The sequence below is a fragment of the Gadus macrocephalus genome, chromosome 21 (genome assembly GCF_031168955.1).
Source record: "Gadus macrocephalus chromosome 21, ASM3116895v1".
NCBI lineage: Eukaryota > Metazoa > Chordata > Actinopteri > Gadiformes > Gadidae > Gadus > Gadus macrocephalus.
Window position 1 is genome coordinate 19,386,937 of NC_082402.1, and position 26,510 is coordinate 19,413,446.

The window sequence follows — 26,510 nt, forward strand, 5'->3', positions numbered from 1 at the left end:
CGGTCCGGACCTGCTTGGACCGGTTTGGACCGGGTTTCCACTCTGCATGTAAAGGTACAGATGACATCGTGCTTCTAAAGAGCTCATATACTAGTTCACTGACCCTGCTGCTGTCTGTGTTCTCCCCATCCCCCCTCCTTCTCTACTTCTGCTGTTCTCTCTCTCTCTCTCTTGCTCTCGGTTCCTCAAGTACTTCCCCTTCCAACAATTCGGTGTGTGTGTCTGTCTGTCTGTCTGTCTGTCTGTCTGTCTGTCTGTCTGTCTGTCTCTGTGTGTGTGTGTGTGTGTGTGTGTGTGTGTGTGTGTGTGTGTGTGTGTGTGTGTGTGTGTGTGTGTGTGTGTGTGTTGAAGCCCAGAGAAGCAGCAGAGAGCAGACTCCCCTGGACACAGTTGTGTATCCATGAAGAGTGGCTGGTCAATGGATATACCATATCAATTTAAAGATGGACGCCCCTCCAGAGAGGAGAGGTAGGGGTTTCAAACAGACGATGAAAACAGACCAGTTGGTTGTTATCAGTCTCTACTGATACTGCTGTCTACAAGTCTTGCGAAATATAATTGTGTGTGTGTGTGTGTGTGTGTGTGTGTGTGTGTGTGTGTGTGTGTGTGTGTGTGTGTGTGTGTGTGTGTGTGTGTGTGTGTGTGTGTGTGTGTGTGTGTGTTACCCACAGACTCCAGAAGAGGTCAAAGGTTACCAGTGCTCAGTCTCTACGGCAGCATCAAACAGAGCTGATCAAGGTGTGTACATATTCACTGAGACGTTTGATTTCAGCTCACCATGGACATTAGGTAGCATCTCTTGTCCAGTGGGACGTGAATCCAGGACAGATGCTTCTGATGTCCTCAGTTAGTTCAGAGTAAAGAGATCTCCTTGATGTTTGTTCTGCTCCAGAGGGCTGAGGAGAACGCACACGCTTTCCTAGACAAGGAGCTGAAGAAGCTCTGGAGGGATCTCTTCTCAGACTACCCACAATGCTCAGAGGGTCAGAGAGTGGAGGAGGAGGAGGTGGATGGTAAGAAGGAGGAGCAGAGGAGGCGCGCCATAGAGGGAGTGGTGGACATCACAAAGCTCTGCCTGATGGAGATGAACCAGGAGGAACTGGCCGACACACTGTGGGGCGGTAAGAGACTCTTTTCTTGAAAACAGAAGAAATACACATTTTGATGAGCAGTAGGAGATTATGTTTGTTCTGTTCAGACTAAATAACATAATGTGAGACTTATACATTTCAAACTGCAATGTGGAGACAATCTTTCCTCTTTGGGGTTAAATGGATTGATCCAGTATGCAGGGTTGTTGTGGGGTATCAGGTTAAATGGTTTGATCCGGATATGTAGGGTAATTGTGGGGGACTCAGGTTAAATAATGTTGAACTTCATCATTACCAGCACCAAATCACCTGACCACATCACCCCCATTCTCGTCCAACTACACTGGCTCCCTGTCCAACACCGGACTGACCTTAAAACCCTTCTGCTCACCGACAAAGCCCTCCACAACGTGGCCCCCACTTATCTCCCCGTCCTCCTCCAGGAGGACAGGCCCTGCCGCTCCCTTCGTCATCCTCAGCTGGTCTTCACAGTCCCGACCTCCCGCCTCAGCACCGTGGGTGCTTGGGCTCTCAGCATCGTGGGTGCTAGAGCTCTCAGCACCGTGGGTGCTTGGGCTCTCAGCATCGTGGGTGCTTGGGCTCTCAGCACCGTGGGTGCTGGGGCTCTCAGCACCGTGGGTGCTGGGGCTCTCAGCACCGTGGGTGCTAGGGCTCTCAGCACCGTGGGTGCTAGGGCTCTCAGCACCGTGGGTGCTAGGGCTCTCAGCACCGTGGGTGCTAGGGCTCTCAGCACCGTGGGTGCTTGGGCTCTAAGCACCGTGGGTGCTAGGGCTCTGAGCACCGTGGGTGCTAGGGCTCTGAGCACCGTGGGTGCTAGGGCTCTCAGCACCGTGGGTGCTAGGGCTCTGAGCACCGTGGGTGCTAGGGCTCTGAGCACCGTGGGTGCTAGGGCTCTGAGCACCGTGGGTGCTAGGGCTCTGAGCAGCGTGGGTGCTAGGGCTCTGAGCAGCGTGGGTGCTAGGGCTCTCGGCACCGTGGGTGCTAGGGCTCTCGGCACAGTGGGTGCTAGGGCTCTAAGCTGAACTGAAAGAAACACCCTGACAACATTGAATTCCCTCCTCAAAACACATGTGTTCCAACTGGCCTTCTCGCTGTAATGACCCCCTACCGTGGGTTCCCCTCGTATCCCCGTTGTGCTGCTGTTCTTACCCCCTCATACCTGGGTCTCCTCACTGTTCTTACCCCCTCCTACCTGGGTCTCCTCACTGTTCTTACCCCCTCCTACCTGGGTCTCCTCACTGTTCTTACCCCCTCCTACCTGGGTCCCCTCACTGTTCTTACCCCCTCCTACCTGGGTCTCCTCACTGTTCTTACCCCCTCCTACCTGGGTCTCCTCACTGTTCTTACCCCCTCCTACCTGGGTCCCCTCACTGTTCTTACCCCCTCCTACCTGGGTCTCCTCACTGTTCTTACCCCCTCCCACCTGGGTCTCCTCACTGTTCTTAACCCCTCCTAACTGGGTCTCCTCACTGTTCTTACCCCCTCCTACCTGGGTCTCCTCACTACTGTTCTTACCCCCTCCTACCTGGGTCTCCTCACTGTTCTTACCCCCTCCTACCTGGGTCTCCTCACTGTTCTTAACCCCTCCTACCTGGATCTCCTCACTGTTCTTAACCCCTCCTACCTGGGTCTCCTCACTGCTGTTCTTACCCCATCCTACCTGGGTCTCCTCACTGTTCTTACCCCCTCCTACTTGGGTCTTATGTCTTGTGTTGATCATGCTGTTGGCGATGCAGCTCTTGCTGTTTTTGACCCTAGATTGTTTTATGAATTAGGCGACCTTGGGTGTCATGAAAGGCGCCTTGAAATAAAATCGTATTCAATTGTAATTATTATTATTATTATTATTATTAATAACATTAAACATAAATTGCAGATCAGCAGAATAACTCAGTGGAAGAGATGCAACACTATCTTGTTAGATCAGCATGTCATTTTACACCAATTCACTCTCATTATTATTATCATTAGACCAATCATATCGCTGTGGTAAAAACGAAAAGTCCTGAACATTTTTGAATCTGTAACATGCAGTCTTTCTCACGATCAGCTTCTCCGACCGCAAGCTATGAAGCCACATTAACATTAAACATTATACTGTAGACCAACAGCAGAACAACTCAGTGGAAGGGATGAAACCCTATCTTGTTGTACCAGCATAGCAAATCACTTTACACTGATTCACTATCATTATTACTATCATTAGACCAATCAGATTGCTGTGGAGATAATAGTCCTTAACATTTTGAATCTGTAACATGCAGTCCTTCACAACCAGCTTTTCCGACCACAAGTAATGAAGCCACTAAATATCATGAAGTTGATAATTTAACAGGAAATATTGACCTGGTTCCACTGATCACCATCCACTAACTGATGTCATCTGATGTTTTCTCATTTAGGATCTGATGCTGTCGATTGCCAACATAAAATCAAGTCTAATTTGAAGAAGAAGTTCAAGTGTGTGTTTGAGGGAATCGCTAAAGCAGGAAAACGAACAGATCTGAACGACTTCTACACAGAGATCTTCATCACAGAGAGAGGCAGTGGAGAGGTCAACAAGGAACATGAGGTCAGACTGATTGAAACCGCTTCCAGGAAACCAGCCAAGGAAGAAACACCAATCAGATGTGAAGACATCTTTAAACCCTTACCTGGACAAGATCAACCAATCAGAACAATGATGACAACTGGAGTGGCCGGCATTGGTAAAACCGTCTTAACACACAAGTTCACTTTGGACTGGGCTGAGGGCAAAACCAACCAGGACATACACTCCACATTTCTCCTAACTTTCAGAGAGCTGAATTTACTGAAAGGGAAAGAGTTTAGCTTGGTGGAACTTCTTCATCACCTCTTTATTGAGACCAAAGAAGCAGGAATCTGCAGATTCCACCGGTTCCAAGTTGTCTTCATCTTGGATGGTCTGGATGAGTGTCGACTTCCTCTGGACTTCCAGAGAAACCCGATCTGGACTGATGTCACAAAGTCCACCTCGGTGGACGTGCTGCTGACCAACCTCATCAGGGGCGACCTGCTTCCCTTCGCTCGCATTTGGATAACCACACGCCCTGCAGCAGCCAATCAGATCCCTGCTGAGTGTGTTGACATGGTGACAGAGGTGAGGGGGTTCACCGACCAACAGAAGGAGGAGTACTTAAGGCAGAGATTCAGAGAGGAGAAGCTGGCCAGCACAATCATCTCCCACGTCAAGAAATCACGAAGCCTCCACATCATGTGTCACATCCCAGTCTTCTGTTGGATCACTGCTTCAGTTCTGGAGGACATCTTCAAAAAATCCCAGATCGAAGAGATGCCCAAGACCGTGACTCAGATGTACAGCCACTTCCTGAGGGTCCTGTCCATACAGGGGGACAGGAAGTACCATGGGAGGGCTGAAACAGATCCAGACTGGAGCTCAGAGAGCAGGGATATCATTGTTTCTCTGGGAAAACTTGCTTTTAACCAGCTGGAGAGTGGCAACCTGATCTTCTACGAGGCAGATATGGCAGAGTGTGACATCGATATCAGAGCAGCCTCAGTGTACTCAGGAGTGTTCACCCAGATCTTTAAAGAGGAGTGTGGGCTGTACCGGGACAAGGTGTTCTGCTTTGTCCATCTGAGCATCCAGGAGTTTCTGGCTGCCCTTTATGTCTTCTGGTCCTTTATCAACACTGGGGTCAATCTGCTCTCAACCTCCAGGAAAGATAAACTCCTCCTCTACCAGAGTGCTGTGGACAAGGCCTTACAGAGTGAGAACGGACACCTGGACTTGTTCCTCCGCTTCCTCCTGGGCCTCTCTCTGGAGACCAATCAGATTGTCCTACGAGGTCTGCTGGGACAGAAAAAAATATCACTGACCACTCAGATTAAAATATGTCTGCTGCGAATGACAGGAAGTAGGTCACAGACCAATGAGGGAACAGTGTCTTACATCAAGGAAAAGATAGAAGGAGATCAATCTCCAGAGAGAAGCATCAATCTGTTCCACTGTCTGAATGAGCTGAACGACTGTTCTCTAGTGAAGGAGATCCAGGAGTACCTGACATCAGGAAGTCTCTCCGGAAAACCTCTCACGCCTGCTCAGTGGTCAGCTCTGGTCTTCATCTTACTGACATCAGAAGAGGAGCTGGACGTGTTTGACCTGAAGAAATACTCTGCTTCAGAAGATGGTCTTCTGAGGCTGCTGCCAGTGGTCAAAGCCTCCAAAACATCTCTGTAGGTTCACTAATAACATGTATTACAATACACACTACAAAATATAATTAGTACTGGAATATAAGGTTAAAATTACATGAAAAAGATCTTTGTAGGTTCATAACAACATGTATTACTATTCTACGCATAACAGAATAAACATACTAGTTATAATAACATACAAAACATCTCTGTAGGTGTCCTATTAACGTGTAATGTATTACAGTACACATAAGAGAATATTCACAACAATAGAATATAGAAGGAGTATTCATTTAAAAAACATTTTCAATCTCAACTAAACAACTCTAACATTTCTACATCTAATTATTTAGTATGTTTGTTAAACTAATAACATTCCTTCATTATTGAATAACTTAAAGATGTATGTTACTTTGATCACTGTTCCTAACCTGTTCTCTTTATTCTGTGTGAAGGCTGCAGGGCTGTGATCTGTCAGAGAGATCCTGTGAAGCTCTGGCCTCAGTTCTCGGCTCCAAATCCTCTAGTCTGAAAGAGCTGGACCTGAATACCAATAATCTGCAGGATTCAGGAGTGAAGCTGCTCTCTGCTGGACTGGGGAGTCCACACTGTACACTGGAAACCCTCAGGTCAGTTTTACCCAATGGTCAAACAGTAACACAACAAGGTTCAATATCAGAAGACATTTAACAGATTTACAACCATAAAAGTGTGCACGTAAAGTGAAGCAGCACGCAACTGACACCCCCAAGCACACAAATGCTGTCTTATTTCTCGTGCTCGCAAAGTGTTTTCCTATTCGCTATGATATTTACTCTCCTCAAAACACAATATACATAATATTAAAATTAAACTTCTAATCATATACAAAACATCGCTTTAGATGAACTAATGACATATATTACAATACAATACATAGTATACATAATACTACAACAAAAAGTAAGATTAATATACTAAACGATTTTGAAACACTGCAAAACAAATGTAAATTGACTGCATTTATACAGCGCTTTTCTAACCATTGGCCACCCAAAGCGCTTTACAATATTGCCACACATTCACCATTCACGCACACATTCACACACCGGCGGAGTCAACTATGCAAGGCGACAGCCAGCTCGTCGGTAGCAGTTATGGTTAGGTGCCTTGCTCAAGCACACCTCAACACTCAGCTAGGAGGAGCCGGGGATTGAACCAGCAACCTTCAGGTTACCAGCCAACCCGCTCTACCTCCGGAGCTACTGCCGCCCGTTCACAACAACTTTGATATACAGTAGTTATACATTTTAGACCCAATATTGAATAAGCACAATTTCTTCATTATGTAATAAGTTGTAGATTGAAGTTATTTTAATCACAGTCCCTAACCTGTTCTCTTTATTCTGTGAGAAGGCTGCAGGGCTGTGATCTGTCAGAGAGATGCTGTGAAGCTCTGGCCTCAGTTCTTAGGTCCAACTCCTCTAGTCTGAGAGAGCTGGACCTGAGTACCAATGATCTGCAGGATTCAGGAGTGAAGCTGCTCTCTGCTGGACTGGGGAGTCCACACTGTACACTGGAAACTCTCAGGTCAGTTTTACTCAATGGTCAAACAGTAACACCACAAGTTCCACATCAGAGGATGGTTATATAACTCAGCTTATACAACGGGGGGCCTAAATCCAGCGATCTGATTGGTTCCTAACTGTTGTATAATGAGCGTATACATAACTGCTATGACGCCCAATCATTTTGTAAAAGTTTGCATATCACTCCGCGCCTGGAAGTAGAAACAGTTACAAAGTAAAAAATATATTGAACGATGGAGAGGGTGTAAATGTTGTTACTCCGGGAGTGAGCAAGGCGAGGGAGAGACTAACGAAAGCTAAGGCACACGGTGAGTGAACTGCTCCATCGGATAAATTGCCGGCGAACCGCTCTAGCCGAGCCTTCTCTCCAGGGCTCTAAACTAACTTTTTTCACTGGTTGCACTGGTGCGCCTAACTTTTTTTCTTAGGTGCACCAGCACAAATGTTAGGTGCACCCAAATTTTCGACCTATCGCATTCAACACTGCAGTTTCACAGGTTCACGTTTTTTAAATAGCTGCCCATATGGGCATTATTGACTTGTAAATGAACTAAGAATCTGGTCAACATAAAGTTCTTTATTTGAATGTTTGCACAAGAAAGGTAATTTCACTGAAAAATGTTGGTGCTTAAAGTGCTTCACTGAGCTGAAATCTAACTAAAAACATCTCAAGATAAATGAAATAAAAAGAAAATCTAAATTAAAAGTGCAAGTGTTTTAAACTGAAACTTCAAACTGAACATCTCATGGCTCTATGTCTTATGGACTATCCTCAATTGCAGTCACATGCCGTAAAACGCGCTGTGAAAAATCATTAAATATTATCATAAATAAATATCGTAAATATCATCAAGATGTAATTAATAATAATGACCAAGTCAAAACACATGAGTATATTAATATTATAGGCTACATGACTCAGGGCATCAGCTAATCAGATGGTCTGCATTTATAAGTACTACAGTCATTAGTTACCCACACAGCCCGACACAAAATACAGAAGTTAGCCTAACACACACAACTATCAACCATTGATTTATTATTAATTAATTTATTATTTTTAACAGTCTCATGTTCCTATGCCTACAGGAAAATCATATGTTACCAAAGCAGTCTTCCACCTCCCCCTCTTCCAAAACAGAGCCACATACAATGTCATCATCTGGTAATCTCATGCTAACGTTAACGTTACAGCGTCACTAATGACAGATATGAAAACATTTTCATAATGTTAACGTCCACTGACTTTTATAACGTTACGTTAGGTCTTCAGTTCAGATAAACAACTTACTTTAACGTTACTTCACACACACACACACACACACACACACACACACACACACACACACACACACACACACACACACACACACACACACACACACACACACACACACACACACACACACACACAGATAAATAAGTTCATACACAACATACCATTCATGAGCAGGGACTTTGACCGGGGACAGGTCACCCAAAACGGGGATGTCTGGTCACCCTCCTCCACATCCACTCTCTCTGTCTAAACTGTGTGTTCACATTCACACCAAACCCGACGGGGCAACAGGATCCCATACAAAGTGAACGTATAGACGCGTATCGGGCAAATTTTTCGCGAGAGAAAACCGGCGACAAGTTTTGATTTATCGCGCAACACTTTCGCCGTGCACAGGCGAGCGCGTTCACGAGGATTTGTGGTGCAACAAATTCGCTCGAGTTGAAATATTTGAACTTTGACGCAAATTTCGCGTGATGAAAGCCTATCTTGGAGGTTTTTTCTTTTTGAACAGCTGGTTGCACCGGTGCGACCTCTCAATGGGAATCGCGACGGTCCATACTTTCAACATAGTTTACATATTTATATGATATTTGTCTCAGCCTTTATACCAAAGATTCTCTAGGGTCTATAGCATGGTTTCTCAACGGGGGCGTTCGCACAACCTAGGCGCTGGGAACGTGATTTTTTTAAACTAACTTAAACTTTTCTAAATTTTTGGGTGAAAAAACATTTCAAGTACAAAATATATGGGCCTAACTAGGCCTCTGTGCGCGATCTGTTTTCGTGGTGCCCAAGTTGCCCGGGCCGCGGTGCTCGTGGTTCCCGGGCCATTCATTCATTCGTTCACGGGGAACGGCGGGAGTCGCGGAAGTGCCGTGGTCACGGTCGCGGTGCCCAAGGAAGACGGGAGACGTGGCTTCTCTCTCTCAAGTTTATTTCAAGTTCAAGTTTATTATAGCCATTTCAACAGTATGTAAAATACAGTTGATAGGAATTTGTTTTGGTGTGCTCACATGTATTACACAGCAACATAACAACACAACATTACAAGACAGAAAGCCAAAACGGCACATAAATAACAAGGAGTGCAACACTTAACACACATGAAAAACACACAATGCATGGTTCATGGAGAATGACAGCCGTAAAGTATAGTACAGTGGTGCAAAAACTGCAAGTGAGGTAGGCCATGAAGATCTTAAAGTCCTTAAAGTGCTCAGTGCTTGTTCAAGTGGCGTATAGCTTGTAGATAGGTACTATCCCTAAAGCGTGATGTTTTACTTGTGATGCTTCTGTACCTCCTCCCTGATGGTAAGAGTGTGAATAAGTGGTGTGCTGGATGAGAGGGGTCAGAGATGATCTTCCTAGTTTTCCTTTAAATTCTGGTGTCATAGTGCGAGCTTATGGTAGGCAGACTACAGCCAATGATTTTAGAGGCCCTGCGTACTACCCTCTCAAGCTGTTGTTTGTCCTGGCTGGTAGCACTACCATACCAGACCAGGAGGGAGAAGGTGAGCACGCTTTCGATGGCTGCACGATAAAAATGGATCATGCCTGCCTGACTTACCCCAAACTTCCTCAGCTGACGGAGGAAGTATATTCTCTGATGGGATTTGGAAATAATAAGACTAATGTTCAAGTTCCATGATAGGGACTGGTGGATAGTGGTGCCTAAGAAGCAGAAGGAGGAGACCCACTCCACAACTTGGCCATTAATGGAGATGGGAAGGTGCTAGCCTGCCTCTTTCCTATAGTCAATGATGAGTTCTTTGGTTTTGGTTGTATATAGTATAAGGTTATTGTCTTCACACCACTGCACCAGCTGTTCAACCTCACTCCGGTAGGTAGATCCCTCCCCATCAGATATGAGGCCTATGACAGTGGTGTCATCTGCAAACTTTAACATTTTAACAGATGCAGAGTTTGATGTACAATTATTAGTGTAAAGGCACAAGGCAAGGCAAGGCACAATTTTTTATATAGCACATTTTCGTACCAGGGCAATTCAAAGTGCTTTACATGAAAAATTAATAAAATAGGAAAGCGCATTTATACTCTAAAAGTGTACGTTTAAGTTTTAGATGTATATTTCAATAAAAGCTGAAATGTTTAATAATAAGACCATAAAAACCATGAAAACATAAAATCCCTAAAGGCAGAAAAAGTGTTTGCATAGATGAATGAGGGGAGAGCTCTAAGGAATGTTGGGATGGAAAGACCTAGGCATAGGCGAGGGAGAAGAGGTGTGTCTTTAGCCTGCTTTTAAAACAGCTTGTTGTTGGAGCAGTTTTTGTGTACTCAGGTAAGCAGTTCCAAACTTTAACAGCATATGAGCTAAAAGCAGCTTCTCCCTGTTTTGTTCTGGTAATGGGTGGGATCAGGAGGACCCTTTCTTGGGATCTGAGAGACCTGGTAGGGGTGTAGTGCTGCAATAGGTCTTTCAGGTAGACAGGGCCAGTTCCATTTAGAGACTTAAAAACCAATAATAAAATCTTAAAATCAATTCTGAACTGAACTGGTAGCCAGTGGAGGTGTTTAAGCAGTGGTGTAATGTGGTCTGTCCTTTTAGCCCTCATCAGGATTCTGGCTGCCGCATTTTGGATCAGCTGGAGCTGTCTGATAGTTTTCTTGGGCAGGCCTGTAAGGAGACCATTACAATAGTCCAACCTACTGGAAACAAAGGCATGGATAAGTTTTTCGAGGTCATCTTGCGACATGAAATTCTTATATTTCGAGATGTGTTTTAGGTGGTAGTAGGAGGATTTTGTGATGGCTTTGATGTGGGAGTTGAAAGAGAGTTCACTGTCCAACTGCACCCCCAGGCTTTTTACCGTTGTTTTGACTAGGTAGCCACTGCAGGTCAGTTTGGATGAGATGCGGTCTCTGAGATCCTTTTTTCCAAAAACTATTATTTCCGTTTTCTCGTTGTTCAGCTGCAGAAAGTTTGTGCTCATCCAGTTTTTAACATCTTCCACACAGGAGACCAGTGTGTCCAGTGGGCTGAGGTCGTTGGGGGAGAGGGAAAAATAAAGCTGTGTATCGTCAGCGTAACTGTGGTAGGAGATCCGACGCTGACGAATGACCTGTCCCAGTGGGAGCATGTACAGATTGAATAAAAGAGGGCCTAAGATGGATCCTTGTGGGACACCACAGTGGAGGGGGGTGGGAGGTGATGACCAGTTGCCTATGGAGACAAAAAAAAGAAAAAAAAAAATTCTAAAGAGAAAATAATAGAGGTGACAAGACACACCCTTGTGGGGCGCCGGTGTTCAGAATCCTTGGTGATGACACATTATTCTGGATTTTAACACACTGTTTCCTACTGGACAGGAAGTTTAAGATCTACTGACAAAGTAGAGCATTAACTCCTGCGGCCAGGAGAAAGTTGTACAGTCTGACAGGAATGATGGTATTGAAAGCCGAGCTAAAATCAATGAACAGTACACGGGGATAGGTGGACTTAGTGTTCAGATGTTGCAGAATGAAATGTGTACAAAGTGAAACTGCATCGTCCACTCCCCTATTAGCCCTGTAGGCAAATTGGTGAGCGTCTAGCGTGATGTACGTCAAGTACCTACAGACTAGGCGCTCAAGTACCTTCATAACAACAGTAAGTAAGTGCCACAGGCCTATAGTCATATAGTCTCTCTCTCTCTCTCGCTTTCGCTATCGCAATCGCTCTCTCTCGCTCTCGCTCTCGTCGCTCTGGAAGTTTAATCGGGTTTATTACAGTGATGGACAGTGCTGTTAGCCAATCAGAGGTGAGACATTTGCATGTCATGAATATTTGTATATTTTTTTCACCAAATCCGACTCAGAGGGCATTCATTGCTATTAGTGACCAACGCAAAATCAATGAAAAACGCTGCAATAACAGCTTTAAGCAATATAGCACGAGTGTGAGTGGGGTTGTTAGGTTATTAAAAAAAAATGATTGGGGGGGCACCAGAGGATCAGGGTAAGGTCAGGGGGGGCGTTTGCTTAAAAAAGGTTGAGAACCACTGGTCTATAGCATATAACCGCGTTGTCTGATTACAGTTTAATTCATTTTTCCCAATTTACCAGCTCTCGTTTTGAAGAATAATCACCGCACCGTTCGTTTCAATGGGAATAGCGACTATACTTAGTCTATACTTTCAACATAAAGTGTACATATTTATAATTTGAAATTTGTCCCAGCATTTATACGACAGATACTATAGGGTCTATAGCATGTAACCGCGTTTTCTGATTACAGTTTAATGTAACAGTAAGCTGATAACATCCTAATTAGAACCACAACTGCAAATGAACCACACAGAGATAACCATGGCAACCGGTCAAACAAATGTTCTTTCTGCGATCATTCTGCTCGCGCATCCGCCGTGTTGATAAACAAATAATCCCCCTATAGCGCGACTGCGGTCCACTTTAAAAAAAAAGTTAAAGTTGGCAGACTGGAAAAACACAGGATTTTACAGGCGTGTGTGTGTGTGTGCGTGTGTGTGTGTGTGTGTGTGTGTGTGTGTGTGTGTGTGTGTGTGTGTGTGTGTGTGTGTGTGTGTGTGTGTGTGTGTGTGTGTGTGTAGCTTGTCTGGCTGCCTGGTCACACAGGAAGGCTGTGCTTCTCTGGCCTCAGCTCTGAGCTCCAACCCCTCCCATCTGAAAGAGCTGGACCTGAGCTACAATCACCCAGGAGACTCTGGAGCTGCGCTGCTCTCTGCTGGACTGGAGGATCTACGCTGCAGACTGGACACTCTCAGGTATGAGGACAGCTCACCGCTCAGGGACAAAGTCTCCTACAAGGATTCATGCTGCTGCCAGATGAAGTGGTTTGAAGAGGCAGCATGTTGTGTAGAACGTGATGAGACGGCAGATGATGACGGTGAATGTTTCAACATGCTGCTCTCACTTTGTTTCCCCCCCAGTGTGGAGCACGGTGGAGTGTGGAGGCTGAAACCAGCTCTAAAGAAGTGTAAGTGTCTGTTTTATTCATCGCATGACACACACACTATTGAGATGGAAAGTCCAGGACTAGGGGAGGACTAGGGGTGAGGGGGAGGGGGGTGACCGGGCTGAGGGGGGGTGAGGGGATGAGGGGGAGGACTAGGGGTGAGGGGGAGGGGGAGGGGGGGGGACGGGGCTGAGACGGGGCTGAGGTTGAGGACTAGGGGTGGTGGGGAGGGGGGGTGAAGGGGCTGAGGGGGAGGGGGAGGGGGGGACCGGGCTGAGGGGGGGCTGAGGGGGAGGACTAGGGGTGAGGAGGAGGGGGGGTGACCGGCTGAGGGGGGGCTGAGGGTGAGGACTAGGGGTGAGGGGGAGGGGGGCAGACGGGGGCTGAGGAGGAGGGGTGAGGGTGAGGGGGCTGAGGGGAGGGGGCTGATGAGGAGGGGGCTGAAGAAGAAGAGAGAGCAATCACAAAAAGAAAGAGAATAAAAAGAAGAAGAGCAGCCTGGATCCAAGGAGAGATGTTTGTTGTTGATGTTTTCATAACGTTATTGTTGAGGTGTGTGTATCTATGAATGTGTACATATGTATATGTATGTATGTGTTCATATCTATGTATATGTACACAGAGCGCAGGAGAACAGTACTAGTGATGAAGACGATGATGATGATGATGATGAAGAGCGGTTCAGCAGCTCATCATGTCTGGTTCTCCCTCAGATGCCTGTGACCTCACACTGGACCCCAACACGGCCCACAGAGGACTCTCTCTGTCTGAGGACAACAGGAAGGTGACGCGGGTTGGAGAGGACCAGTCGTATCCGGATTACCCAGACAGATTTGACTCCCGGCCCCAGGTGTTGGGTAGAGAGGCTCTGACTGGCCGCTGTTACTGGGAGGTAGAGTGGGAAGGAGTGGTTGTTATAGGAGTGACATACAGAGGAATCACAAGGAGAGGGGACGGTGTTGACAGCCTGCTTGGACGGAACAACAAGTCCTGGGTTCTTGATTGTTCTGATGGTCGTTACTCTGCCCGGTACAACGGTAGAGAGACACTCCTCCCCCTCCGCCCCGCTGGCTCCACCAGAGTAGGAGTGTATCTGGACCGGCCTGCTGGCTCTCTGTCCTTCTACAGAGTGTCCCCAGGTGGAGGAGGGTCCTCAGACACACTGACACACCTCCACACCTTCTGGTCCTCCTTCACCCAGGAGGACCTCCTCCCGGGGCTGGGGGTCTGGGGGAGGGGGGGGTCCTCAGCCTCTCTGTGTCGGTTGTAGAAAAAAAAAGGAGCTCCTCCGGGGCTCTGGGCTCTGTCATCAGCGGTATTTACGGGCCCCTGCGCGCCCGTAAATACACACACACACACACACACACACACACACACACACACACACACACACACACAAGAAGGGTGCTGAGGGGGGTCGGTGGGGCCGCTCCCTCTCTGTGTCTCTCTCTCTCTCTCTCTCTCTCTCTCTCTCTGTGTGTCTCTCCTCTCTCTCTCTCTCTCTCTCTCTCTCTCTCTCTCTCTCTCTCTCTCTCTCTCTCTCTCTCTCTCTCTCTCTCTCTTCTTTGAAGTATAGCATGATAAACCATGAAAAGGCTTAAGATCTCTCTTGAATTGTACATAAAATACCTATTGATGGTCAATGTTTGTATAATTTCAGACGGCACCAATTTTGGTCTTAAAGGCTCTGATATCATTTTTATCATAATCCTGATTTACAACCTCATTTAAAGCAGATTTAATATTTATTCATAATAACCAAGAGGTTTATGGCATAGTGTTGCATGTTGTGGATTACTTAAGACTGAATTTAGATTTTTCGGAACCTAACGGCCGCAGAACATGTTCAGTTATTAAAGATACGTGCTCACCTGTTGATGATTTGTAAAGTCTGCTGCTTCTATTGTTTTAGTCCTCGTGTTAATTGTGAACATGTAAGGGACTATTTTTCTGTCTTATTTGTTAATAAAGCATAATTGTAATAAACAACTCAGTGGATCCAACTGAAAGTTCTCGTGTGTTCAGTCGATGATTTCTTGTTTTATTTGTGAATAATGCTTCCATAAGTGCCTTAAGAATAATAATATATTAATCAGAAATTATAAATAATACATTAAATGTTATTCCGATTTTATTCTGGGACCTCCTCCCTGGGTTTCGTTTTGGGGGGGGTGCCTCAGTGTCTCTTTGTCAGTTGTAGAAAGAAACCACAGACAGACGGCCGGACAATCTCTCTGTCTATATTAATCAGAAATTATTAATAGAACAGCAAATGTTTTTCCGATATTATTCCCGGACCTCCTCCCTGGGTTTTGTTTTGGGGGGGGGGGGGGGTGCCTCAGTGTCTCTGTGGGATAATGTTGCATGTTGTAAATGACTTTAAACTGAATCTTGATTTTTTGTGTTTTGTTGGGAAGCAAGCGGCCGCAGAACATCTTCAGTTATTAAAGATACGTGCTCACCTGTTGATGATTTGTAAAGTCTGCTGCTTCTATTGTTTTAGTCCCCGTGTTTATTGTGCACATGTAAGGGACTATTTTTCTGTCTTATTTGTTAATGAAGCATAATTGTAATAAACAACTCAGTGGATCTAACTGAATGTTCTCGTGTGTTCAGCCGATGATTTTTGTTTTATTAGTGAATAATGCTTCCATAAGTGCCTTAAGAATAATAATATATTAATCAGAAATTATAAATAAAACATTACCTAAATAGAGGCCCAACACAACGTGGGCCTCTATTTAGGCCCACGTTGTATTATATGCACAGACAGACGGCCGGACAATCTCTCTCTGTCTCTCTTTCTCTCTCCCCGTCTCTCCCCGTCTCTCTCTGTCTCTCTTTCCCCGTCTCCCCCTCCTCCCCCGTCTCCCTCCCTCCTCCGGTCTCCCTCGTGATTCAATGAATAATTCACATAATAGACTTTAAAGATAAATGTCTCTTTTATTTAAAACATGTCTTTCATTAACATATTAAGATCAAATTAATAGAATTTCCATCTCACTCAAGATTCAATGCATCTCAGTCGAGTGTGTCTTGACGAAGCTGGCTGCTAGCGCCAGCTTCAGGGGCTGTGGCAGCTCGTACCTGCGAGCTTGCTACCAAACGTTTTGCGTTGAGTTGATATTTAAGGGTTGATGAACTCCGGTGATAGGAAAATTCCTTACTACAGAGATTGCAGATAACGGTGTTGCTGTCTACAGTTCCGTCCGGGAGTTTAAACTTGAACTTTCCGTGCACGGGGCCGAGTAGCGTCTTCTCGTCTGCCTCCATTTTGTTTCAACGCAAATGACGCACCGGGTCAAAGGGCACTATAGAAGTGCGATTAATGTTTTTTTTTTTTTTTTCTGTGATTAATTAATCGAAATTAACGCGTTAATTTGATAGCCCTAATTTTATTCATATTAAAGGTTGTATCAGCGATTCTGATGAAACAGAAAGTATCACATTAATCTGCTTCTTCCTCACGATCCGCTAGCTGCCCGTCCCATAAGCAGGCTGTCAAAAAAAACCGCGTCTCTCTAGGCAGCCTAGGCTACGAGATCGCACACAGAAACAAATGGTACTACCAACACCTCAAAATCAAAATATACAGAGATCAGTGACTATGTAGCTGTTGAGTGGCGTAGGTTGGGAGTGGGAGTGGTTGGATGCAAGTGTGTGGATGGAGTGAGGGGGAACTCTGGAGAGAGGGTGGTGTATGGTGGTGTGTTGGTTGTTGCTCTGTCCTCTGAGGTGGAGGTTCATCTGGTGAGAGGATTTCTGACTGACGTGGGCCTGAATAGAGTGATCTAGGGTGTGTGTGGGTGCTGGTTGGGGAGGCAGAGGGAGGCGGGGGGGGGGGATCTGTGTGGCTGAGTGTGGGCTGTGGAGGTGTCGGTGAGGGGGAGGTCCAGGCTCGAGGTGGGGTGGTATGGGGACTGGTCGGTATGGGGGAGGGGGGGAGTAGGTTGAGGGGGTGTGGGTTGGTAATGAGTGGTGAGTGAGGGGCAGACGGTGTATGGAGTAGTGTGTGTTCTAGTTGATGTAAGGTGGTGGGTAATAGTCTGTGGCCCAATCTCTTGTGTGCCCAGTTGGTAGCGGTCTGAAGTGAGAGTGTGTTGGTGGGCTGGGGTGTTTGTGTGAGTTGGTCTATTGTGTGTGTGTAGTGTTCTTTTAGGATCAACATGTCATTGTGCATCCAGGTGTTGGTGTTGTCATTATGTTTTTGTGATGTGGTGTCTGTGGGTGATGGGTTTGATGAAGTGTGATCATTTGGACCTGTCGTGACATCCCCCTGGGGAGTTCCCGGTGGACACCGCTCTGTCCGCTGTGTCCCTGTGGTGCAGGGCCTGGAGTATTTTAAAATATACTTTGTCTTTTCCACGGGTTGGGCCATCTGGTGCAATGTACCGGGTGTGTGTTGGTGGTGGTGGGAGGAGTGGACGGGTGGATGGTGGAGGTGGTCTTTGTGGTCTGAGTGGTTGTGTGTGTGGGTGTGTTGGTGTGGGTCTGGTGTGTTCTGTGGTTTGATATGTGTGTGTGGGTCTATTGTGGTGATGGTGGGTGTGGGGGGGTCTATACTGAAGGCTGGGGGGTCTATAACGGGATGTAGGTGTGGGAGGTAGCGTGCGTCTGTTGTGTGCGTGGTAGTGTGGCTGTGTGGTGTTGGTGCGATTGGTGTAGGTAGGCCTCCAGCTGACGGTGACGGTGGTGGTCCCGTGGTGGGTAGCCAGAGAGGGGGGTGGTCCCGTGGTGGGTAGAGGCGACGGCAGGACGGTCCCTGGTAACTGCTGACGGTGACACAGCCAACGGGCCCATAGAAACACACTTCTATTGGAAAGGATGAAAAGTACATCAGAGTAAATAAAAGGGGGGATCTGAGGACCCCGCCCGCACACACACGCATAGGAGTATATATATATATATATATATATATATATATATATATATATATATATATATATATATATATATATATATATAAACACATGTGTTCTGTTACATGTATGTTTTCTCCTGTGTAATTCAGTCTTCAGTGTAATTCAGTCTATTGATGTTCCTGTGATGCCATCTACTGGCGAACTTTGGTATTTTTCTGGAACACGTTCTGATATGCATTCCTTGCACTCCATTACACTACATTCACTTCGGAAAGCATGGTACTCACACTCGTCTTCATAATTGCGTCTCCTCTGGTTTCAAGTTGGCCTTTGTAAGCATCGTTGGTACGTTATCTGTATTGATATGTTAAGGGGGTTTGATGTATAATAAGATTAAGGAAACTTTGTAAACAAATTAGATGGATGGATATTCTTACGTTAGCAAGCTAACTTAGTAGCTAAGCTAATTTTACAGCATTCTGTCATTCTCATATTGAAATACTGTACTTCCATTCCTCAGTTTTACCCTACTTCACCTCACCATAAAGAGTGAACTGCAACTTCTCGTCTGCGTGGTTTGATGGAGAGGAGTTTATACTATCTGTCAACCCTGGCAAGGCGCTGGGGGTAGAGGGCAAAACAAGAGAGACACACGCACACACACACACGCACACACACACACACACACACACACACACACACACACACACACACACACACACACACACACACACACACACACGCATCCAGACCCATCCATACACATCCTCTCATTAATAGTGAATCATTTATACAAAATATAGGAATAAAAAGGAGCACACTGCAATCTCAGTAGAAGTCATGGGTGAAAAATAAAGGAACCCCAAAATTGCACACACACACATATACATATATATATAAAAAACATGGTAAAAGCATAAAACATGGTAAAATCATGCAAGAAGTATTAAAAACACACAGGGTAAAGATAAGTGCTGGCAGATAAGTGCAAAATAGTTGAAATGAATTAATAAATAGGAATATAAATAAAGATAAATAAGACATAGTAAAACCATTCACACGTCCATACCATCCTTTCACATAGAAGAAGCCTCCAATGAATAAGAGGGTAAGGGTTAGGGTTATGGGTAGCATAGCCCTAACCCCCGTCCCCGAGCCCAATGGACGCTGTCCTGGGTCGTCTGGAGTTGAAGGAGAGACCGTTGTTTAAGGTGACCGCATCGGGGGTCCACCTCCTCTATGCTGTCTCTCACAAAGCTGCTGAAGGCCTCAGTGCAGTGGAGCTGGTGAACGGATAGCTCGATGGAAACAGAGGAGAGGAAAGACGAAACGGGCCTGAGGGGCTTTAGCTCTGGCTGTTCCAACGAGTCGTCGGATGTCTTTGATAACGGTAACGGCTGTTTGTTCCCCAAGACCGTTGTTTATCTCATCTCAGAGCCAGAGTCTGGCTGGAGTATACGTTTTGTAAGGCGTTTGGGGATGTAGATGCTTTTAAACAGCGCCGGTGTTACAATAATATTATTTGCTTTGTTGAAAATGATGAGTTGCACTTTGCACAGGATTTTGTTGGATAAACCAACATTTTTTAAAGACTGAACAAATAGCACATTTCCTGATGTATTGTACTCTCGGTTGATTGTAAAAAAAGGTGTTTTTGAAAAATCTAAATCAAATCTCTCTCTTTCTCCGTGTTTACGAATTGCAAACTGTAATTCGTCGGGCTGTGGCTGTGGTCACATGATGGAGGAGGAGACCGGAGGGGAGGAGGTCCTGGCCGACCCCCCCCCCCCTCCTGGGGGTGCCCTTCTCCGTCCAGGAGTGCTTCGCCCTGCAGGGTACGGGGCTTTGAGTGTCTCTGCGTCCGCCCCCTACATGAGAGGGGTCAATGCTATTGCTTATTAGCCACCGGCTAAAGGGCTGATTATGGTTCCACATCGACGCAACGATGAACCCGCAGACGCTTCCAGGCAGTCGTGAACCTGCATGGTTCTGCGGCGGCTTTTAGTGAGTGGACCAATCACAGCCCTCGCTGCTGCGTCGCCTCGACGGAGGGTTAACGTATCGGGGAGGCGCGCGTCAGGCCCTTGCTGTGGACGCAAGGAGGGTCCGCGAGGACGTGAGGGGTCCGTAGACCCTCTTGGGCTGCGTCGACGTGGGACCACGTCAGCCCCTAACAGATCCTTGGTTGGCCCCCCCCCCCCCAGACCACGGGGCTGGGGTCCCGGCGCGGGGGGGTGGCGGTGGCCGTCCCCCTGGGGGCCCCAACACCAGCGAGCTCTGCATGTGGTCCGAGTCCCACCGCCACCTGGACGGCATCCCCCGGGACCCCCACCACCTGGAGAGGGTCCCGGGGGGCAGCTCAGGTCTGTGCACACACTCACACTGCAACATGTTTGCACACACAAACACACACACAAATGCTTGAACAGACACAGATGCACACACAAACACAGACACACAATCACTCACTCACTCACTCACTCACTCACTCACTCACTCACTCACTCACTCACTCACTCACTCACTCACTCACTCACTCACTCACTCACTCTAAAGCCTAGTCTTGACACACACACACACACACACATGCACTTACACGCACACACACACACACACACACACACACACACACACACACTAAAGCGTACTCTTAAGACACACACACACACACACACACACACACACACACACACACACACACACACTCACTAAAGCGTACTCTTGACACACACACACACACACACACACACACACACACACACACACACACACAAACTCACTAAAGCCTACTCTTGACACACACACACACACACAAACCGTACTCTTGACACACACACACACACACACACACATACACACACACACACACACACACAGACACACACACACACTAAAGCGTACTCTTGACACACACACACACACACACACACACACACACACACACACACACATGCTGTGTGTGTGTGTGTGTGTGTAGAAGAAGATTTCATACATTCCCCCCCCCCTTATGGGATGTTAAAGCGGCCTTTAAACGGAGCCGGAAACTAAAAGGCACTCTCTTTAAATGTCTTACACACACACAATCATAAACACATGCTCTAACGTACATGCATGCACACACACACAAAGAAGCACACACATTTGTTGGAATATTTACACTGCAGTTTCTCTGACTGGACTTTGAAAGGATAACATCGTTATGGCATAATCAATGCTGAATGTGTACAATGTCAATGTGTCTATGAGCTCAGTTAATACTCATAATGCAGATCCTAATCCCCTTTTTAAAGTGTACGAATATTAAGGTGGCACCAAACCAAAACATCTACCCACCCGACCTTTGACCCAAATGTCCACCATCATCCTCCTTAATCAAGTAAAATAAGAATCTTTATATATATATATATACCAACTAAGAGATGTCCACTTCTTACTTTTATTTTATTTTTATTGTATTTTATTTATTTATTTATCTATTTATTTATTCATAATCTTATCTTATCTTCTATGCTTGTAGGGTTAGCTTGTAGGGTATTTATATTTATATTGTATGGAGCACCTGGAACAACAATTTCCCCCCGGGGATCAATAAAGTATTTCTGATTCTGATTCTGAATCTGATATGTATATATACATATATATATACATATCAGATATATATATATATATATATATATATATAAACTGTATATATATATATATAGAGACCCGGGTCGAGCCCTGGGTCTCGACCCGCTCACCTGTTCCTGGATTAGTGACTTCCTCACAAATCGACCCCAGAAGGTGAAACTCGGTCCCCACTTCTCCTCCACCCGCACCCTCAGCACAGGCTCTCCACAGGGGTGTGTGCTGAGCCCACTCCTGTACTCTCTGTACACCTTCGACTGCAGTCCCACCCACCCCAAACATCATAGTGAAGTTCGCGGACGACACAACGGTGGTGGGACTGATCTCAGAGGGAGACGAGTCTGCCTACAGGGATGAGATCCTGAAGTTAACATCGTGGTGTTCAGACAACAACCTGGCATTGAACATCACAAAAACTAAGGAGATCATCCTGGACTTCAGGAAAAGCAGAGCAGACCCGGCTTCCCTCTACATCAACGGTGACTGTGTAGAGAGAGTCCACACCTTCCGCTTCCTGGGCACCATGATCTCTGCTGGCCTCTCCTGGACTGCCAACACAGCGGCGGTCGTCAAGAAGGCTCAGCAGCGGCTTCACTTCCTCAGGGTGCTCAGGAGGAACAACGTGGAAGAGAAGCTGCTGGTGACCTTCTAGCGCTCCACCATCGAGAGTCTTCTGACGTTCTGTACCTCAGTGTGGTTTTCACAGTGCACTGAGGCAGAGCGGAAGAAACTCCAGGGAGTGGTAAACACCGCACAGAGGATCACTGGCTGCCCCCTCCCCTCCCTGAAGGACATATACATCTCCCGCTGCCTAAGCAGAGCGGAGAGAATCACAAAGGACAGCTCCCACCCTGGCTTTCACCTGTTCGACCTGATGCCCTCTGGCAGGCGCTATAGGTCCATCAGAACCAGGTCTTCACGGTTCAGAGACAGCTTCTTCCCAAAAGCTGTATCCACCCTGAACACACACATGCACTGACCCCCGACTGACTGACCCCCCCCTAACCTCCCACTGCTGTATTGTACTTTACTTTATTTTACTTTATTATTTATTTTACATTATTTACATTTCTATTTGGTATACTGTTGTTCTTGTTCTATTTATATATTTATTTATTTTCTCGAATGCACCAATTGGGAAAGCTTACTAAAAATGTTGTTGTACTTGACTCGTGCAATGACAATAAAAGGCTTTCTATTCTATTTCTATTCTATTCTATTCTATGTGTCAGTGGAGTCGGCTTTCATTTTAAACACGAGCGCACACACACACACACACACACATACACACACACACACACAACCACACACACACACCCACACACACACAAAAGTACATGGTTTAGTATTTTGCTGTCCTCTGCAGCGAGATCTCGTTCTCCTCTCTCCCAGCAATTCTGGCAGGGGAGGAGGGGGGGGGGGGGCTCCAGTAATGAGTTGATCATCAGCAGTGGAGAGATGGTCTCTGGGTAGGTCTGCGCTCTCTCTCTCTCTCTCCCTCCCTCTCCCTCTCTCTCTCTCTCTCTCTCTCTCTCTCTCTCTCTCTCTCTCACTCTCTCTCTCTCTTCTCTCTCTCTCTCTCTCTCTCTCTCCCTCCCTCTCCCTCTCTCTCTCTCTCTCTCTCTCTCTCTCTCTCTCTCTCTCTCTCTCTCTCTCTCTCTCTCTCTCTCTCTCTCTCTCTCTCTCTCTCTCTCTCTCTCTCTCTCTCTCTCTCTCTCTCCGTCTCCTGCTCTGTGTGTGTGTGTGTGTGTGTGTGTGTGTGTGTGTGTGTGTGTGTGTGTGTGTGTGTGTGTGTGTGTGCGTCATCATCATCTAGGAAAGCAGAACCACTGCGCTAGCTTGTGGGGGAGAACAGGAAGTCTCGTTCACGAAGCAAAAGTTAAGCGTTAAACCCAAACCACAGTCACTTGGAGGCACTTCTCTCTTTATGGAGACAAAGAACAACACTTTATAAACCAGTCTGATAAAAACCATTATAAAGGGAGTCCAAAGAATATAAAAATAAAAGGCTTTCTATTCTATTCTATTTCTATTCTAAAAATGTTAAAATTGACCATCAATCAATAATTCAAATACATTTGACATTAGAAATATAGTCTTTGCAAAATCTGCTAAGTTAACCTGATGGAAGATCTTAAAAGTCTCTTCCTTTCATGGTTAATCAAGATCAACTTTAAGAAGCCCAAGAAAATGTAGCATTTGGATTATAGTTGAGTAGGCTACATGAATATAAATCACCAAAACAGTGTGTGTGTGTTTATATATACTTGTGTGTGTAGTCCGTGCGTGTGTGTGTTCACATCTGCGTGTGTGTGTTCATATCTGAGTAAGTGTGTGTGTTCATATCTGCGTGTGTGTGTGTGTGTGTGTGTGTGTGTGTGTGTGTGTGTGTGTTCATAGATGCGTGTGCGGGTGTACATGTGTCTGTGTGTATATTTGAGTGTTTATAATAAGGTGTGTATGTGCACGTGGCGCGTGTTCCTATGTACGTGAGTGTGTGTGTGTTCATATATACGTTTGTTTGTTTGTGTTCATATACGTGTGTGTGTGTGTGTGTATATGTGTTTGTATTCCTGTATAGGCCTATGTGTTTGTGTATGTGTGTTTATATATGCGTCTGTGCATGCGCGCATGTTTATATATGTGTGTCTTTATTAGGGCTGGCAGTTTAACGTTATTAACAGCATTAACGCAAACCAATTTTAACTGCGTTCATTTTTTTAACGCGCGATTAACGCTCTTTTGGCTTGCCAAACGTTGTAGTTGTTTCACCTGCTGTCTAGCAACAACTAGTCACATTAGAAAAACTACAACACCATACCGGATCTAGCTACACCGGAAACAAAACAACAAGAACGCCGCACAAACTTGTTGGGGCAAGCAAGGATACGGAACGGGTGAAAAACTCCTTTAAAGTGTCTGTGTGTCTGTGTGTCACTCTGTTCAAGCCTGATTGTTTAGACTGGGACCTGGGGTTATACCACGAACCTCGCTGAACATACCCAGGCTTTCTTGGGGAAACCTGGCTCGACAGCCGCAACTCGCAGTCAGAGTTAAATGGTTCCACGACGCTCACTTTAGATTCAATTAGTTGAACCAGGTTTTCCGCTTTAGGTTCAATGCGCGTTCACAAAAGGGGCGTTTCTCGCGTCATTTGACTCTCTCTTATGCAAAATTAATCGATCGAGAGCGGTGTATTTCACCCAAGGCGAGCAGTGTATTATTATGAACTCCTACGAGGAATTCAAAGTTCAAATCACAGCCAAGGGGAACACGGTTGCCCATAATATGGCTAGGGTGGCGTGCTGGCAAAAAATAGCCGACCGTGTTAATTCGAAAGTGAAAAGATTCTGCATATTGTCTGAAAAATATCATGCATCATCATGCCTTTTATCCCCATAGATGTGTTGCCAGCACGCTCCTACGAACATGGGGCCGAGTCAAAAATAAATATTAAAATATTATTCAATGCGGGAAGTTGTAAGCATCCATTTGAATAATTTCAGGTGAATCTAGCCTATGATTTGCAATGACCATAGGCTCCAACCTTTAGTCACATGTTGATTACCTGTAGCAAATAAAAAGAAAACCCAAATTAATACGACTGGGAGGGGGACCGCTCCACCACCCTTCACCACCTCGGAGGAGCTGGCTCTCGCCAATTAATAACGAAGGTCGGCCGATGATGGTGGAAGGGGGGATGACCTCTGACCCCACTGCCTCGACTTCCAAGGCGTTTGTAATGAGTATGTATTCATGTATTGGCAATGGACATAAATAATTGTCATGCTAATCAAATGTGAAATGATTGAGTGTAAATTAATTGTGTCATTTTTAGTTAAAGGTACAAACATTATTTTGGAGGAGCCGCCGACAATCAATCTCCAATCAGAGGTATATAACTATCAAAACAAAGTATCACGTATTCATCTAAATGTTTAATTTTTGGGATGAATGTCCTATAATAGGTTTCCCTGATTCTTGCAGGAGACTGTCGGCCTGTGACTCCAGGGCGACTATGGAGGGGATTTTTCTTAACAATTCTCACAGCTATAATATGAATTTGTAGAATACAAAAAGCCTAGGCCTAATTGTGTCACTGACATAGCGGTTATGTAAGGGATAATGGACAACACGGCGCTTGACTATCCAAGGTTAATGTACGTTGAACGCGTGGGGCCACCATTGAACTTGAAACACAGACACACTGCGCAACAGTAAATGCACGGCTCCTTTGTGTAGCATTGCCTACATACGGTCCAACAAGGACAATCAAATAACGAATGACCTCTGAGAGTCTGTAACTACGGACTTCCCCCGTTCCGATGACCCGGACTTCGCGCTCAAGAACCGCCTCATCCTCGCGGCCATCAAGGCGGCCCACCACCTGGACAACGCCTCCGGCCCGGACCCTCTCCCCATCATCGCCAGGCTCACCGCCTCCTTGACGGCCTCCATCCGCATCCGCCCTGCTGTCCCCAACGCCGCGACCCTTGGCTTCATTGATGGCAACGCTCGCAACTGGGGACACACCACCACCATCCTCCTGCGGGACCACTACAGGGCTACGGTGGCCCAGAAGGTGAGCGACCTCTCCTGCCCTGCGGACCCTGCCTGGCGGCGCAACTTTGATGTGGCTGCCTCCTGGGCCGCTCGCCAGTACGGCCACCGCCTCCGCCAGGACACGCGGACGCCCTGCTGCAGGCTCGAGACCCCCTCCGGCCGCGCCCCTGCCGCAGAGGACGACGCCTACCTCTGTCCCCGTCGGCACCCCCCTTGGCTCCACCCGCGTCCGGCTGACCTTCAACCCTCCGGCTGACAGCGCCATCCTGGACACGCCCACCAGGAGGTCCACGAAACGCGTCAGCAACGCGAGAAGGTCCCGGATGACCTTTGACCCGCCCGCGGACGTCGTCACGCCGATTACGCACACGTGCATGTTCTCCA

At 46.4% G+C, this 26,510-nt stretch overlaps 1 protein-coding gene across 7 annotated transcripts in view; it reads left to right on the forward strand.

Annotated features, from left to right (window-relative positions):
* Positions 1-26,510, forward strand: part of LOC132449982 (NACHT, LRR and PYD domains-containing protein 12-like) — a 182,311-nt gene that overhangs the window by 91,942 nt on the left and 63,859 nt on the right. The window contains exons 2-10 of one of the 7 annotated variants that reach the window (XM_060041925.1): positions 352-468; positions 672-738; positions 893-1,121; positions 3,515-5,330; positions 5,747-5,920; positions 6,687-6,860; positions 12,710-12,883; positions 13,049-13,095; positions 13,788-15,673. In XM_060041925.1, the coding sequence (XP_059897908.1) occupies positions 352-468; positions 672-738; positions 893-1,121; positions 3,515-5,330; positions 5,747-5,920; positions 6,687-6,860; positions 12,710-12,883; positions 13,049-13,095; positions 13,788-14,344 (3,355 nt within the window). In that variant the 3' untranslated portion in view covers positions 14,345-15,673. Of the gene's footprint in view, positions 1-351; positions 469-671; positions 739-892; positions 1,122-3,514; positions 5,331-5,746; positions 5,921-6,686; positions 6,861-12,709; positions 13,096-13,787; positions 15,674-26,510 lie in introns of those variants that run through there. The other 6 variants (XM_060041920.1, XM_060041930.1, XM_060041931.1 and 3 more) reach the window with 6 other exon arrangements.